This window comes from Aotus nancymaae, unplaced genomic scaffold, assembly GCF_030222135.1.
Source record: "Aotus nancymaae isolate 86718 unplaced genomic scaffold, 86718_ANA_hifiasm-v0.15.2.pri h1tg000077l, whole genome shotgun sequence".
Taxonomy (NCBI): Eukaryota; Metazoa; Chordata; class Mammalia; order Primates; family Aotidae; genus Aotus; species Aotus nancymaae.
The window spans coordinates 8,202,290-8,219,723 of record NW_026988492.1 but is presented as its reverse complement, the minus strand read 5'-3'; the positions used below and the strand labels follow the sequence as shown (position 1 = coordinate 8,219,723).

The following is a 17,434-nucleotide window of genomic DNA, read 5'->3' as shown; positions in this document are numbered from 1 at the left end:
ACATTTCCTAATTAACTTCTACCAGTTTCACATGAAACTTGGAGAACCGATTTCATTCCCTCAGAATCACCCTGTGGCGCCACCTTCGGGAGCTGTGAGGAAACTCCGGATTCCCCCCGCCAACGCCCCCCACCGCTCCCGCGGCCTCGCTGGGTTGGTTTTCGGAGGTGTCTGAGCGCACGCGCTTCGGACCGGCAGACTAGCCTAGGAGAGACTACAATTCCCAGAAGACAGTGCGAAAGAAAAAAATCCCGCGGTCCGTGGGGGTGGGAGAAATGAAGGCTCGCGAGAGAACGAGGTTCGGGAGGCTGCGCGAAGTGGGTGGAGGGGGGCGGGAGAGAGTGAGGAGGAAGGGGAGGAGGTGCCGTCCCACAATACCAGGCGGTAGGGCGGGTAGGCGGTTTGTATCCGGGCTGTGAGGTGCTCCGAGCCTCGGCGGACCTTTCTGCCTCTGTCTCTTTAACGCGAGAGGAAGCGATGCAGAGGGGTGGAAAATGGCAGAGCTGCAGATGTTACTAGAGGAGGAGATCCCGTCTGGCAAGAGGGCGCTGATTGAGAGTTACCAGAACCTGACTCGGGTGGCTGACTACTGTGAAAACAACTACATACAGGTGAGGCGCGCTGGCGTTCGGCGGGCGCTGGTCGGGTCGAGGACCCGCCGGAGTGACCAGCCCATTGGGCGGGGTGGGGAACTGCCCTGACCTCAGCGGCTGCCTCCACCCGAGCCCCAGCCGCAGCCCCAACCCCAGCCCGAGCCGGGGACAGAGCGAGCAGCCGGGTTGAGGGAGTCGGGCTGCGATACAGGAAGTAGCTGTGGTGGTGGAAACCGATGGGAGAGGGAAAATGGGCGAGGGAGCCGGGAGCCCGCCGCCACCGCCGCGGCAGCCCGGCGCCCCCCTGGCGTCCGCTTCCCCTAGGGCCTGGCCACCGGGGTCGCGCGCCCCCCGGGCAGCCTCCCGTCCTCGGGGCTGGCGTCCCGGAGACCCCCCCCATCTGCCGCCGCGCCGCCTCTCTGCGCCCGGAGAGGGAGTCCAGGACGGGAGAGGGGAGCGGAGAGGGCACGGAAGAGGCTGAAGCCGCAGAAGGGAGAGGACCAGCGGGGTGTGTGTTGTGTGTCGGCGGAGGGTGGGGTGGGGGCGATTATGTCAGTTTCAGCCCCCAGAGGGTGTGTCTTTTATTTATTTATTTAAAAAAAATTTGTCATGAGTCACATTACACCGACCTCTCAGAGGAGAGGAGGGAAGCGGGTGTGGGGAGTGAGGGAGGGCGTTTGAGAGAAGTTAATCTTAAAATTCCTTTAATTGAAGGTTTGTAAATCTGTCTGCTTGTCCGTTTTCAAGTCGGGTTTTTTTTTTTTCCTCCCCCTCTCATCGTTTTCACTTCCGCCCCACCATAATGTATTCTCAGAGGTTGTTAGGGCTGCTGTCGTTAATTATCAAACACGAATTGTTCTTAACTCCTTGGAAAAACGGCTTAAATACTCTCCCTTCTCCCAAAAGTTCTTGAGCTGTAGGCTTCATAAGTAACTTAAAATAGACTGGTGTCATCGCCAGTTGCTTATTTTCTGAGGTTTCTCTCTTTCCAAGCTGAGTAAATGTATAGTATATGAATCCAAATACAGACGCCAACAGAGGTATTTAGCTTTCGAACTACAACGTTAAAATAAATTAGAAAACTCTTGGGACTTTATCTGTGACAGATGCTTGTTCGTTTTTCTTTGCATGATTGGAAGTGAATTGTGTGTGGTAGTTTGTTTTGAAGATCTTTAACTGTGTAAACCAACAGTTTGCACTAGAAACAAAGTAGCACAGTCCTTTGTATCAATATAAAGTCACCAGAAATGCGCTTAATTTTGGTAAGGCAAGACCAAAACGTGTTTTGAAAGGTTAGAGTTTTTGCCATTCACAACTAAATTATTTATAGAAATGCTTCCCATGTGATTATAATTTTAAAGAACCAATGTTTCTGTATTGGCAAATGCTTTCCTTCTTTATTTTTAGAGGGAGATGCTGTTTTCAGAATATTTTGAATGTTTCTCAATTTTCATGGTTGTAACATTGTATTTTCAGTAGCACTTCTCGGAGTTATCTTCACAATTTTTTTTTTTCAAGCTTTCAGTTTAGGAATTCTGATAAGTAAACTTGTTGAATGCCTGCCACATCTACTGTATTACTTTGCGCAACCTTTATATTTAGGAAAAGCCTTTAAAAATCTAGTAGAAATGATACAGTTTGCAAATACAGAAGTGATCTTGTAGTTTATCGATATTAAAAATAGGCAACTTTTGTTCTACTTAACATGAAAAGCCTTGAAATCGAGGAGAACCTTAATTTGCTGAAAGTTTTAAAGATTTTGAAAGCTAAAAGGAGAGCACAGTGAAGTTAAATTGCTCTCTTTCCGGAAAAGTTGTCTTCTCTGTAGAAGTCAGTAAGTAAGTACTTCATACAGGGCTGGCTCCTTTCTGTTCTGCATGTTGGGAAATCTGACAAGTATATGGTGTGGTAACTATGTGTGGGCAATTGTTGGTAACTGTAAACATGTTTTAACCTGTCTGTGTACTATTTCTTTTTCGGGTAGTTGTATGCTGTAATGCTTCCCCTTCTCTGACCCCTTTCCTTTACTCCTCTTGCTACGATCATGTAACTTTGAAGCACTTTAAAAAACTTCATTGCTAATATCTCTAAATCATGCTATTTCTCTTATAATCTCTCACTTTATAAAATGTTAGTGCTGAACGGGCGCAGTGGCTCACGCCTGTAATCCCAGCACTTTGGGAGGCTGAGGCGGATGGATCACGAGGTCAGGAGTTTGAGACCAGTCTGGCCAACATAGTGAAACCCATCTCTATTAAAAATACAAAAAATTAGCTGGGTGTGGTAGTGTGCACCTGTAATCCCAGCTACCCAGGAGGCTGAGGCAGGAAAATCACATGAATCCGGGAGGCGGAGGTTGCAGTGAGCTGAGATCTCCCCACTCAAAAAAAAAAAAAAAAAAAAAAAGTTAAAAAGTTAGTGCCATGGTACACTAATAGAGCCGCAGTCAGTGGCCCCATTTTTGTTTTTGTTTTTGTTTTTTGGCGGGGCAGGGTGGGGTATAATCCTAAATCTGACACCAGTGAGGTGTTTTGTTCATACTGGAAAAAAAAAAGAATTCACACAAAGCAATGATTATCTAAATACCTTAGTAGCCTTAATACATTGGGCTGCATTCCAGGCCACTAGTTGCCTCCCTAAGGGACTCAGACAGGGTCAGCCTCAGAAAGTGATGTGGAGGTTGATGTGGTAGGTGGTGCTGCTGACTTTGGTGTTAAGAATGGGGAATGGATAGTATTAGAAATATCCATTAGGGTGTCTGTTGAGATCTTTCTATATGCTTTCTGTGACCTGATTGGGTTATTTATAACTAATACCCTTCATAAATATACCTCTTCTCTGTTAAAGTATACAGTTCACTTGTGTTTTGAGAATTTTTAAATAAGGTGAGTTAAATTATTGCTTGGGTGATTTTTGTTTTGAGATTCACTTTCCATTTTGTTTTTCTGCAGTTTGAAAGTCCAGTTTAGCTAAGGTGTTTAGCTGAGAGGCTCTTTTGGCTCTGGTGCATTTAAGTCCTTGGGGAAGTTTATTAGTTTTTTGGTTCTGTTGACATTAACTATTAGGTTGTATTATTAATAGCAAAACATCTGAAAAGATTCTACTATGTTAAAAAGGACAGGTTTTTTTTTTTTGGACAGAGACCTGCTCTGTCACCCAGGCTGGAGTGCACTGGTGTGTGAACACCACTCACTGTGGCCTCGACCTCCTGGGCTTAAGCAGTCCTCCCACCTCAGCCTCCTGTGTAGCTGGGACCACAGGTGCGTGCACGGACAGGGTTTTAAAAGTTGCCGTGGGGTAAATAATATTAAAAATAAAAAATGTGGTTTTTTTTTTTTTTTTTTTTTTTTTGAGACAGGGTCTTGCTCTGTCACTCAGGCTGGAGTGCAGTGATGTCAGTATGGCTCACTGCAGCCTTGACTTCTTGGGCTCTGGAGATCCTCCCATCTCAGCTCCCCTGGTAGCTGGGACTACAGGTGCGCACCAGCACTCCTGGCTATTATGTATTTTTTTGTAGAGGCAGTGTTTTGCCATGTTGCCTAAGCTGGTCTCAAACTCCAGGGCCCAAGGTATCCACCTGCCTTGGCCTCCCAGTGTGCTAGTATTATGGCATAAGCCACTGTGTTTTGCCAGAAAGTGTTTTTTTTTTTTTTGAGATGGAGTCTTGCTCTTTTGCCCAGGCTGGAGTACAATGGTGCAATCTCAGCTCACTGCAAGCTCCGCCTCCTGGGTTCAAGTTATTCTCCTGCCTCAGCCTTCCAAGTAGCTGGGATTACAGGTGCCTACCACCACGCCTGGCTAATTTTTTGAATTTTTAGTAGAGACAGGGTTTCGCCATGTTGGCCAGGCTGGTCTAGAACTCTGACCTCAGATAATCTGCCCACTTCTGTCTCCCAAAGTGCTGGGATTACAGGCATGAGCCACCGTGTCTGGCTGAAAGTGTTTTTATATAGTCATTTATGTAGACATATAGAAAAGCCTTTTCCATCTTTGTTTAATATGACCAGATTGAATTTTTCATGCAAAGGACAGTGCTTAACTTGGACACACATGTTTATATAGCCAGTTCTCTGTACTCTACCTTAGAGTTAGTTCATACTGCCTTTGTTATGGAAACTATTTTGGGAAATAGGAAGGGAAGCTGAGTGAAAAGGAGTAGAAACTGCTTAAGAAAGGTTTCTCAGGATGCAGATTGGTAGGTTGGGTAAGGACAGAAAAGTCATCCATACAGCCTTAACTTTAAAATTTTATTTTTCTGCCTGGAACTCTACCAAGAGCTGCATTTGGGTTATTAATTATGTTCTAAAGTCTGGGAGTATGAAGGGGATATCATCCCAGTATGTTACTGTGAGCTACCCACTTCAACTTGCTTGCTTCCTCCTGTGACATTTGCTTCATTAGCACGTTTGATGTGGGAAGGCGGGTAATTTTTGAGCAGGATCCCTTTGGAGTAGGTAAAAGGTAACATTTCTAATACTGAAAACTTCATGCCAGTTTACAAACTGTGTTGCTTTTTTTTTTTTGAGTAACAGATGGACAATTAGAGGTTCAGAGGTATTCAATACCCAACCTAAATTTCAGTAGCTTGTACAAGGTGGTGCCTGGAATCAAACCCAGGTTTTTTCTATTGGCGGTTAGGCCTTGCTTCTCATTCTGGTAGACTCCATAGGTTGTGCTCTTTTGATATCACACTGTTCCACATGAGTGAATCTGGAACTCAGGACTGGTTCAGGAATACGATGGAATACACAAAATAGGCTTGTATTGGGGCATGTCTAGGAACCTAACAACTCTTTACCATTGTTCCGAAGTTGTAAATATAAGAAGAGATATGTTTGTAATTTAGGGACTTGCCCGTACCAAGAGATGGTAGCTTTGGCACTTGAGGTGTTCAACTACGGGTTGGGTATCCTGCTTGGGGCCAGAAGTGTTTCAGATTGCAGATTTTTTTTTTTTTGAATTTTGGAATGTTTGCATTATATACTTACTGGTTGAGCCCCCTAATCTGAAAATTTAAAATCCAGAATAGTCTAATAAGCATTTTTTTTTTTTTTTTTTTTTTTTGTGTGTGTGTCATGTTGATGCTCAAAAAGTTTTGGATTTTGGATTTCCAGATTAGGGATACTGAACCTGTATAGAAATTACAGGCTAGTTTTTCATTGAGTTCCCTGGATCCTTTTTCTTGCCTGTTTTTTGTTTTTTTTTTTCTATTCTTGTTCTGTGTTACAATTGTGCTAAGAAAGTGTGGAGAAGAATTTGTAGAGATTAACAAAAAATGTCTTGAAATGTTCTGGGTAGATCTGATTTCTATACACACCAGATTTGAGGAAAAACAGTCAAAGTGATTGAGGAGATTAGGATAGACTGGAATGGTTAGAATTCTTAGATTGCACTTTGAAGTTTGAGTAAAACAGTTGCTAGCAAAGGTAGAGATACAGATTGGAAATATAAATGTATTTAACAGACGGTTACATACTTTTATGGAAGATCCTCAGTTAATTGTTAAATTGACACATACTGTGTCATTAAATGTTTGTTTATACTGTTGTGTCATCTGACCTAGCATATCAGTTCTTTTTTTTCTTTCTTTCTTTCTTTTTTTTTTCCACACCAAGTATGTGAACCCAGTCCATATCAGTCCATATCACATATATCATATCAGTCCATATCACATATATCAGTTCTTGCTAATACTCTCAAGGTGAATACTGAATATTTTTAGGTCTATGGAATACTTTAAAAATTTGTATTAAAACTAATGTCTTCTCTTTTTTCTTTTGTAGCTTTAATACTAATAACAACTTTATTACTTCCGTCTAGTCCTGGTCTATTTAGAATCTCAGTTTTAGCCTGCTTCTGTCTTTTGGAGAGTTTTCTTAGAAAATTGTTGAAATAATCCCTTAGGATACTTTCGAATTTTTCTTATGTGCTTCTGCTTTCTCCAGTTGATTCTGATAGCTGAAGAATGCTAACAGTCCTTGTGGAAAGGAGATATTTAGGCAATTAGGGATCTGCTATGTGGCGATTTACACTAACTGTATTTATATTCAGTGAAATTATGTGCTAAGAATTAAACACTAGGAGATTATGTAGATATGAATCTGTAAAATCCATGAAAATAGGCTTGGCATGAAAAGTAAGGTAAAAATGATATAATGCTTATTTTGAAGGATTTAAAAAGTTTCTATTGGGAGATTATTTATTTTTCCTAATATCATCTTGTGTTGATTGTAGTATTTATTGAAATTATGATTTGATTGTAGAAGAAATCATAGTCAAACCCCAGAACTACAAACTTTGTAGATCTTAGTATTTAATAAGACATCATGTTATTAATAAGGGATTTTTAAAACGGACATAATTGAGAAATAAGACAATAGGAAAATAGCAATTACTGGGTTTTGTTTTTAAAGGAAATAGTTGACTTGATCATTTTAACAGTAAACATCCATCCCTTAGATTGGACACTTGAAATTTGACTACTGTGTGTCAACTTTTAACTTTGGATCTACTCATTTTCTCTATTTACAAAATAAAACTTTCTTTCTTTCTTTTTTTGAGATGGCGTTTCGCTCTTGTTGCCTAGGCTGGAGTGCAGCGGTGATGGTTTCAAGCAATTCTGCCTCAGCCTCCTGAGTAGCTGGGATTACAGGCATGAGCCACCATGCCCAGCTAATTTTTTGTATTTTTAGTAGAGATGGGGTTTCGATCTCGAACTCCCAACCTCAGGTGATCCGCCTGCCTTGGCCTCTCAAAATACTGAGATTACAGGTGTGAGCCACCACACCTGGCCCCAAATAAAACTTTCTCAAAAATAGTTGGTAGTGAACCAGTGTTTATGAAGAAAATCTTTTAATGAGGGACCACACTCAGCTAATTATTTGTAATTTTTGTAGGGACGGGATTTCGCCATGTTGCCCAGGCTTGTCTCAAACTCCTGGACTCAAGCAGTCATCCTGCCTTGGCCTTCCAAAGTGTTGGGATTATAGGTGTGAGCCACCATGCTCGACCAGCAAAAACATATTTTTGCAGAACTTCAGTTTACCTTTAATTCACTCATTTCCTGAATGCTTTATAATTAATTTCTATTAATAATTTCTACATTCTTTGACAAAATTATATTTGGTACATTTTACTTTTCCTTCTATGGAAAGGCAAGGGTGGCACTTTTTCAGAACCCAGGGGAATGCCCTCCACTTAAACATCAGAAATGTGTATATTACATCATATAGTAAAAGGTGCTTCCTATTATGTCAAATAATAGCAAATTAAGAGTTGTAACAACAGATGCTTATTTTATAAGGCAATGTAGAGAAAAGAGTAAATGGGTGCCATTTTATTTTTAATTTTTATTAAGGATGGGGTCTCCTGTGTTCCCTGGCCTCTTAATTCTGGGGTCAAGTGATCATCCCATCTCAGCCTCCTTAGTAGCTGGGGCTACAGACATTCTCCCCCAGGCCCCTCCCATCATGCTCACCTCATGGGTGTCAAAACGGTGATTTAAAAAGTGGCCCCTCAACATAGTTAGGCAATCGCACTATATAACCTCGCCAGTTTATTCTTCCACTTACTACAAACTATTTTAAATGTTTTCTCCCCTTTTGAAGTCTGACTCTTTCCTTTCTTGTCTTTTGTTTCATAGAGAAAATAGACTTCATCATGTAAGACCTATAATTTCTTACCACTGCATCTCCAAACCTGCTGGCATCCTTGCTCACTTTATTCTGCTCCCTTTTTATAATGGAAGAGAGGTGTTCTTCCTCCTAGCTAAAGTCCTAACTCTGGCTCACATCCTCTCCTGCCTTTTCAGAAACCTTATGCTCCTGATATCTTTATACTTCCTCTCCTTACTGAATTTGTGCTTTCAGAATTGAAACATTTCAAATCTCTCTCATACTTGAAAACTCTTTCGACTTCATATACCTATCTAGTAACCGACCTATCTTTCCTTTGTGGTTTAACTAGTTTTATTACACTATTGTCAGCTAGCTGCAGTGGCTCAAGTCTGTAATCCCAGTTACTTGGGAGGCTGAGGCAGGAGGATTGCTTAAGCCCAGGAGTTTGAGACCAGCTTGTGTAACAAAGCAAGACCCTGTTTAAAAAAAAAAAATTAACTTAGTCTGTAGTCCTAGCTACTTGGCAGGCTGAGGTGGGAGCATCACTTGAGCCCAGGAGTTTGAGGCTGCAGTGAGCTGTTACCACATCACTGCACTCCAGCCTGGGCAACAGTGAAACCCTGTCGTCTAAAATAAAAACAAAAACCAAGTGTCTTTCTCCATCCCTCCCTTTGCATTCACTCTTTAACCTGCTCTATTTCCACTGCTCCCTGAATGCTGATAACTTGCATTCTTTCAGGTTTTAGTTCTCATCATGCTTGTTTTCTCTGCATCATTTTGCATAGTTGATATTTACTACTTTTTTGAGAAGTTAATCCCTTGGCTTCTGTGATAACTTTCTTTCATGCTTTTCCTATTACTCTCTGGCCCATTATACTCTTTTACTATTAAGTATTAAAGTAGCTTTGTATGGGCTCTCTTCTACACATCTTACCTCAAGCTGTTTTATTTATTCCCATCTAAATCTCCAGATTAGATCTTTCTTCTGTTGAGGTTTAGATTCATATATCTAATAACCCACTTGACCCCTCTGCTTGTTTGAATCACAGGTGCCTCAGACATAAGATGTTAGAAACTGAATTCATCACCGTCCCCCTCTAACCACTCACTAAAAACCTGGGCCTAGGCCTCATTCTTTTTTTTTTTTTTTTTTTTTGAGATGGAATCTCACTTTTGTTGCCCAGGCTGGAGTGCAATGGCACGGTCTTGGTTCACTGCAACCTCCACCACCTCTCAGATGTAAGCAATTCTCCTGCCTCAGCCTCCCGAGTAGCTGGGATTACAGGCATGTGCCACCCTGCCCAGCTAATTTTTGTAATTTTAGTAGAGATGGGGGTTTCACCATGTTGGCCAGGATGGTCTTGATCTCTTAACTTCATTATCCGCCCACCTAGGCCTCCCAAAGTGCTGGGGTTACCGCGCCCAGCCCTCTGCAGCACATATTACACTTGTTTGACACTTATTTGATGCAGGTCCCCAAGAAAGCAGGACAAGGTTTGTCTTGTTTATTTCCATATTGCCAGTGCCTGCTCAAAGCCTGGCACATAAGCTCTTAACAACTTACATGATCCGTACAAGGAGTCTGGAGGTTTGGTCCTAGCCTTCATTCTATCATGAGTTAGTTTTATCTTAACCAGCCTTTAGCTTTATTTGTATTCTATAAAAGGATGAGTTTGAACTAGATTATATCCAAAGTGACAATTCTGATGGTTTTTAGTAGAGTTTGTTTCTGTGACTTCCAGGCTTACAATTCTGATGTTTTTCATTAGAATTTGTTTCATCAATTTCTTCTAAAAAAATCTCCAATTTAGTTATGCCTGTTCTTTCTATTTTGTTGTTAGCGTTACATTTAAATGTTTACTTTATTGTAATTAAGATACCAAGACACCGAATAATTAAGTTGTTCAGAAAATGATTTAATTCAAATTGTTTATGTACTAAATCCTTTTAAACATTCTTAAATCTTTTTATTAAAGTCAATTTTAAAAAATCTTACTGAAGAAAGGAAATATAGGCAAGGATGTGTTAAATTAGAATATCTTTGTCTTTATCCCTTGAGCAATTTTCTACAATATTATATAGATCGTCTGTACCCAAACTTATAGTCTCAGTACCTCTTTATACTCTTAACAAATTATTGAAGACACCAGATAACATTTTTTTGGTTTGTTTTTTGAGAGGGAGTCTTGGTCTGTTGCCCGGGCAGGAGCGCAGTGGTGAGATCTTGGCTCACTGGAACCTCCACTTCCTGGGCTTCAGTGATTTTTCTGCCTCAGCCTTCCAAGTAGTTGAGATTACAGGTGAACACCACCATGCCCAGCTAGTTTTTGTATTTGTAGTAGAGGTGGAGTTTCACCATATTGGCCAGGCTGGTCTCACACTCTTAACCTCAAGTGATCCACCTGCCTTGGAGTCCGCACATGCTGGGATTACAGGTGTGAGCCACTGTGCCTGGCTGAGAACTTTTTTTTTAGGTGGGTTCTATGTATCAGCGTTTACTGTACTAAAACTAAAACTGAGAAGTTTAAAACATTTATTAATTCATTTAAAGTGACATCTAATGAGTTTTTTATTAATATAAATAATATATTTTATGAAAAAACGTAACCATAGTTTTCCAAACAAAAATGTTTAGGGCAAGAATAACATTATTTTACATTATTCCACATCTCAGTGAAAAATAGATGACAGCAAAATTCTTATATCTGCTTCTGCAGTTAATCTGTTCATTTTGTTTTGGTTAAAGTATATGAAGGAAATCTGTCCTCACTCGGTTATGTAGTGGGAAAAAGGGGGACTATTGTAATAGGCTTTGCATATAATTGTGGATAATTTTCTTTGATACTACAACAACACTTGGCAGATGGTAGTTTCTTAAAGGTTAGTTACAGTGTGGACTCTCAAACCATATCAGTAAACATTTTATACTTCATTACATTAAAACACATTGCATAGGCCATTTGGAAAATATTTTTCACTGAGTTATGCAGACCTTCTGAATGTTGACACATTTCATTATACAATGTGAAAAAAATCACAATCACTAATTTTAACACAGATCCCACTAGAAGGATTTTCAAGTATTGAAAAGCTTTCAGGTTCACATTGATGGATTCAAGTTTTCCAAATTCCAGTTTTTGCTTGAAAGCTGGAATTTTATTATTGGCAACAAATATTGCCAGTGATTTTCCTTGAAGTGTTAGGCTCACTTTATTCACTTTCAGGAAAATGTCTGCCAAATACTCAAGTCTAAATAATCTTAGTTTGTCTATCAGTTGTTTTTGAAGTGATAATGGTGTTCCATGAACAATTGGCTTATTCAGCTTGCAAATAAACTGCACAAGTACTTTTCCTAACAGTAGCGATCATACTTAATATGTAGCAGAAGTACTGTATGTGTACTTCCATTTTGTCACACACAATATTAAAAAACATTTTCTGAAGGCTCAATATTTAATATAATTAATTAATTTTCCTGCTTCGTCAAGAACATTTTAAAGTGAAACTGGCCTTTTTTTGGAGACAGAGTCTCGCTCTGTTGCCCATGCTGGAGTGCAATGGTGTGATCTTGGCTCACTGTAACCTCCACTTCCTGGGTTCAAGTGATTCTCTTGCCTCAGCTTCCTGAGTAACTGGCATTGCAGGTGCCTGCCACCATGCTTCTGATTTTTGTGTTTTTAGTGGAGACTGGGTTTCACCATGCTGGTCAGGCTGGTCTTGAACTCCTGACTTCAGGTGATCGATTAGGCGATCCACCTGCCTCGGCTTCCCAAAGTGCTGGGATTACAGGCATGAGCCACTGCGTCCAGCCTGAAACTGGCTTTTTTAAACCTCTTTTTCTTTTTTTTCCTGTGGGTAGTTGGCAGTGAAGAACACAGTGACTACTAGTATAGTCGGTGACATTGCCTTGATTGCCTAAGAGGCTGTTGTAATTTTACTCACCTTTGTTTTTGTACCATCAATTCAAATGTCAATTCAGGAAAGAAGGAAAATAACTGTAGTATTAAAAAAAATAATTTTGACCTTGTGGACCCCCTTAAAAGGTCTTAGGAATCCTCAGGGATCTGCCAAGCACACTAGAGAACATTTGGGATAGATGATTAGTTCAGTAATCATCTTCCTTTTGTGGTAATGAGAGTCTGAATTTTAAATATCATTGTATACTACTATGTATAATGAACATCCCTGACTAATATAGTTACCATTAAAATAAAAATGTAAAGTTTCTTATGTAGAAAGTGTTAGCCGGGTGCAGTGGCTTACACGTGTAATCCCAGTACTTTGAGAGGCTAAGGTGAGTGGATCACCTGAGGTCAGGAGTTTGAGACCAGCCTGGCCAACATGGTGAAACCCATCTCTACTAAAAATACAAAAATTATCTGGTTGTGGTGGTGGTTGTCTATAGTCCCAGCTACTCAGGTGGCTGAGACAGGAGAATCATTGGAACCTGGGACACGGTGGTTGCAGTGAGCCGAGATTGTGCCATTGCTCTCCAGCCTGAGTGACAGACCGAGACTCTGTCTCAAAAAAAAAAAAAAAATAAAGTCTCTTATTATATTGCATACTATGCTAATTATTTTGGTTAGTTTTTTTTTTTTTCTTTTTTGAGACGGAGTTTCGCTCTTGTTACCCAGGCTGGAGTGCAATGGCGTGATCTCGGCTCACCGCAACCTCCGCCTCCTGGGTTCAGGCAATTCTCCTGCCTCAGCCTCCTGAGTAGCTGGGATTATGGGCACGCGCCACCATGCCCAGCTAATTTTTTGTATTTTTAGTAGAGACGGGGTTTCACCATGTTGACCAGGATGGTCTCGATCTGTTGACCTTGTGATCCACCCGCCTCGGCCTCCCAAAGTGCTGGGATTACAGGCGTGAACCACCGCGCCCGGCCCAGAAATCTCTTGTTATTATCCATGGCACATAATCTTTTGGTACTAATATATTTACATCATCATCATCTCTTTTTTTTTTGAGACCAGGTTTCATTGTCACCCAGCTTCTGGAGTGCAGTGACACAATCAGTGTTCACTGCAGCCTTGAAATCCTGGGCTCAAGTCATCCTCCCACTTCAGCCTCTTGAGTAGCTGGAATTACAGGTGGGCCACCCAAGCTAATTTTTTGGATTTTTTTTGTAGAGACAGAGTTTTGCCATCTTGCACAGTCTGGTCTCAAACTCCTGAGCTTAAGCGATCCTCCTGCCTCAGCCTCCTGAAGTGTTGAGATTACAGGTGTGAGCCACGGGGCCTAGCCCAACATCTTAAAAGTAAGAATAACCCAACTGAAGTGGGAGAAAAGGATAGAAATTGGAGGGTACACTTTTTGTTTTAGTTGTTTCTCTGGCATTTTCCCCTCTTTATTACATATATTTAATGTTTTCTATGAACAAAAGGCTTTGCATTTATGCTTTTTTCTTTTAAATCATACCTGTTTTAACAGGTTTGAGAAGCCTATTTTTTTTTTCAGTTCCATTTTCCCTTAAAATTAGTATTCAAATTTTGCTCCTTTTTTTTTAAAGACAGGGTCTCTCTCTATTGCCCAGGCTGGAGTGCAGTGGTGTGTTCTCACCTTACTGCAGCTTCTACTTCCTGGGCTCAAGCAGTCTTCCCACCTCAGCCTCCCAAGCAGCCGGGACTACAGGTGTGTGCCACAACACCTGGCTAATTTTTGTATTTTTTTTTGGTAAGGACAGGGTTTCGCCACATTGCACAGGCTGGTCTTGAACTCCTGGACTCAAGGGACCTGCCCACCTTGACTTTCCAAAGAGTTAAGTTTACCAGCGTGAGCCACTGTGCTTGATTTTCAAAGTTTGCTTTGAATAGTGGGAAGATAAACTGGTGATACTCTTATTCTTTTAGAATAATCAGATAATACCATAAAGATCTCAAAGAAAACTGGCAAAATTTTATAGGCTCCCAAGTTGGAACCACAGGAGTTCCAAAAGCAGTGCACAGTAAAATGAAATATATGTTTAAATGTATGTATCATGCTTCTTAGTATGAAGGAATATATTAGTTTGTCACATATTCAGTTATTCTCCAGCTTTTTACATGTATTTTACGTTAGACTGTTTTGTCAATCAAATACAATTTCTACTCTCCAGTGATTTATAGTTGACCTTCTCATTAATCAAATAACTCAAACAATAATAAATCACATCTGGGGAAGGAACATGTTGGCATGAAAGTATATGTTAGGTGCTTCCACCTAGCTTGGTGTGTCATAGAAGTAATGTTGGAGTTGACCTCTGAAAAGTGAATTATGTGAACCGAGAACATTTTGGGGAAGGGAAAACAGTATCTGGGGGTGGGCAGCCTATGTACAGGCTCAAAGGTAAGTGAAGGCAGAGTCATTTTGAACAAGTTTTACACTTGTGTACTTCAGAGTAGAGTAAACAGAGTCATCTGTAAAGTGGTAGGTAGGTACCAATAAGGATTTTGATCTTTTTTTTTCCTGAGACTGATGAGAAGGCATTTAAAGTTTTTTTTTTTTTTTTTGAAATGGGAGTCTCACTCTGTTGCCCAGGCTGCAGTGCAGTCATGCGATCTCAGCTCCCTGCAACCTCTGCCTCCTGAGTTCAAGCAATTCTCTGCCTCAGCCTCCTGAGTAGTTGGGATTACAGGCGCCCGCCACCACACCTGGCTAATTTTTGTATTTTTAGTAGAGCTGGGGTTTCACCATCTTGGCCAGGCTGGTCTTGAACTCCTGACCTTGTGATCTACCCTCCTTGGCCTCCCAACCTGCTGGGATTATAGGCGTGAACCACCATGCCTAGCCATTGAAAGTTTTAAGCCAGGCTGGGTGCAGTGGCTCATGCCTGTAATCCCAGCACGTTGGGAGGCCAAGGTGGGGTGATCACTTGAGGTCAGAAGTTTGAGACCAGCCTGGCCAAGATGATGAAACCTGTCTCTACTAAAAATACAAAAATTAGCCAGGCATGGTAGTACTTGCCTGCAGTCCCAGCTACTCAGGAGGCTGAGGCAGGAGAATCACTTCATTCCAGGAGGTGTAGGTTGCGGTGAGCTGAAGTCGAACCATTGCACGCCAGCCTAGGCAACAGAGCCAGACTCCATCTCAAGAAAAAAAGAAAAGAAAAATAAAGTTTTAAGCAATAGGGTGATACCATTTTTACTTTTTATGAAGGTTACTCTTTACAGTGGAGAACAGATTGAAAGGAGGATTGAGTACAGATTGGAAGGAACTCAGAACAGATTGGAGGGAGGCTAGTCTAGAGGTGATGGTAGCAAGTGGTGGTGGTTTTTCTAAAATCTTTTTTTTTTTTTTTTTTTGAGACAGAGTCTTGCTTTGTCACCCAGGCTGTAGTGCAGTGGTGCAGTGTCAGCTTACTGCAGCCTCTGCCTTCCGGGTTCAGGCAGGTATCCCTGCCTCAGCCACAGTAGCTGGGATTACAGGTCTGGCTAAGTTTTGTATTTTTAGTAGAGACAGGATTTCACTATGTTGGCCAGATTGTTTTTGAACTCCTGACCTCAGGTGATCTGCCTGCCTCAGCCTTCCAAAGTGCTGGGATTACAGGCTTGAGCCACCGTGCCTGGCTGTTTTTTCTAAAATCTTTGGTGCCTGAGCTCATCATGGTAGGCTGTGACTCTATTATTTTTCTTTTCTAAAAAGAGGAGTGTTTGAGGCTATTGGGATTTGTTGAACTGAAATAGAGAAAGATTCATTTAATAAGTATTTAATTGCCTACTCTGTGGAATACTGTCTGCTAGGTGTTATGATGTGGTATGATGTCTACATTATTATTATTATTGTTATTATTTTGAGATGAAGTTTTCCTCTTGTTGCCCAGGCTGGAGTGCAGTGGTGTGACCTTGGCTTAACTGCAACCTCTGCCTTCCAGGTTCAAGCAATTTTCCTGTTTCAGCCCCCCGAGTAGCTGGGATTACAGGCACATGCTACTATGCCTGGCTAATTTTTGTATTTTTAGTAGAGACAGGGTTTCATCATATTGGTCAGGCTGGTCTTGAACTCCTGACCTCAGGTGATCTGCTTGCCTTGGTCTTCCAACATGCTGCGATTATAGGTGTGAGCTACTGTGCCCAGCCTTGTGTCTGTATTATTTATTAGCTATATAGAAATCATTGAAAAGCCTTAAATCTAAGGAAAAGAAAATTGGTCTGTAGTATTTATAATTAAATGAGAAAATGTTCTATATAGAAGAAAAATAGTTGTTATTTTTGAAAGGTTTTTAATTTTAGTTTTGGCAGTGAGAATTTTGCTTGCGGAAAGAGAAAATGTCAAGCAGCTGGAGTGCAGTGGCACAATCTTGGCTCACTGCAATCTCTCCCTCTTAGGTTCAAGCAGTTCTCTGCCTCAGCCTCCCGAGTAGCTGGGATAACAGACACCCACCACCACGCCTGGCTAATTTTTGTATTTTTAGTAGAGACAGGGTTTCACCATGTTGCCCAGGATGGTCTTGATCTCTTGACCTTGTGATCTGCCTACCTTGGCCTCCCAGAGGGCTGGGATTACAGGTGTGAGCCACTGCGCCCAGCTGTAGCATTTGTGTTTATTTAAGACCATTTAGGTAATTAGTATGTTCCTGTAAAAGAGTGAATACAGTTGTACTAAAAGTCAAACTTAGCTGGGCATGGTGGCTCACACCTGTAATCCCAGCACTTTGGGAGGCAGAGGTGGGCAGATCACCTGAGGTCAGGAGTTTGAGACCAGCCTGGCCAACATAGTGAAACCCTATCTCTAATAACAATATGAAAATTAGCTGGGCGTGGTAGCACACACCTGTAGTCCCAGCTACTCGGGAGGCTGAGGGTAGGACCTGGGAGGCGTAGATTGCAGTGAGCTGAGATTGTGCCTCTGCATTCCAGCCTGGGAGACAGAGAAAGACTCCATCTCAAAAAAAGAAAAAAAAAAAAAGTCAAAATGTCTCTTTCTTCTTCTTCTCCCCATACTGCTATTATCCTCTTCCCTCAAACTGTGTGCTTGTTTTCTGCCTTTCTAGTTTTTATACAAAGGATGTGGTTTGGGAAGATTCATCTTACATTGGTGCAGGATGGATTGGAGAAGGGAAAGACTGGCAGTTAGAGGACTGTCACATTTGTCTCGCTGTAAAGAGTATTTCATGAATTGAGATAGCTATACTAAGATTGAAAAGGAAGACAAGAATTAGCAAGCCTTGGTGGAGATATGGGTGGTTGGGGGAAAAGGAGAACCCGAAGAAGGTTTATTTTACTGGTATCTGTTTTCCTCCAGCAT

The 17,434-nt window shown here is 41.3% G+C and overlaps 1 protein-coding gene across 16 annotated transcripts in view; it reads left to right on the top strand.

Moving 5' to 3' along the window:
* The first annotated feature begins 340 nt into the window (after positions 1-340).
* The window catches only part of ABI1 (abl interactor 1), a 119,653-nt gene continuing 102,559 nt past the window's right edge, over positions 341-17,434 (top strand). For 5 of the 16 annotated variants that reach the window (XM_021670651.2, XM_021670650.2, XM_021670646.2 and 2 more), the window contains exon 1: positions 344-611. In XM_021670651.2, coding sequence (XP_021526326.1) covers positions 495-611 — 117 coding nt within the window. In that variant the 5' untranslated portion in view covers positions 344-494. Of the gene's footprint in view, positions 612-17,434 lie in introns of all 16 variants that reach the window. The other 11 variants (XM_021670641.2, XM_021670643.2, XM_021670645.2 and 8 more) reach the window with 4 other exon arrangements.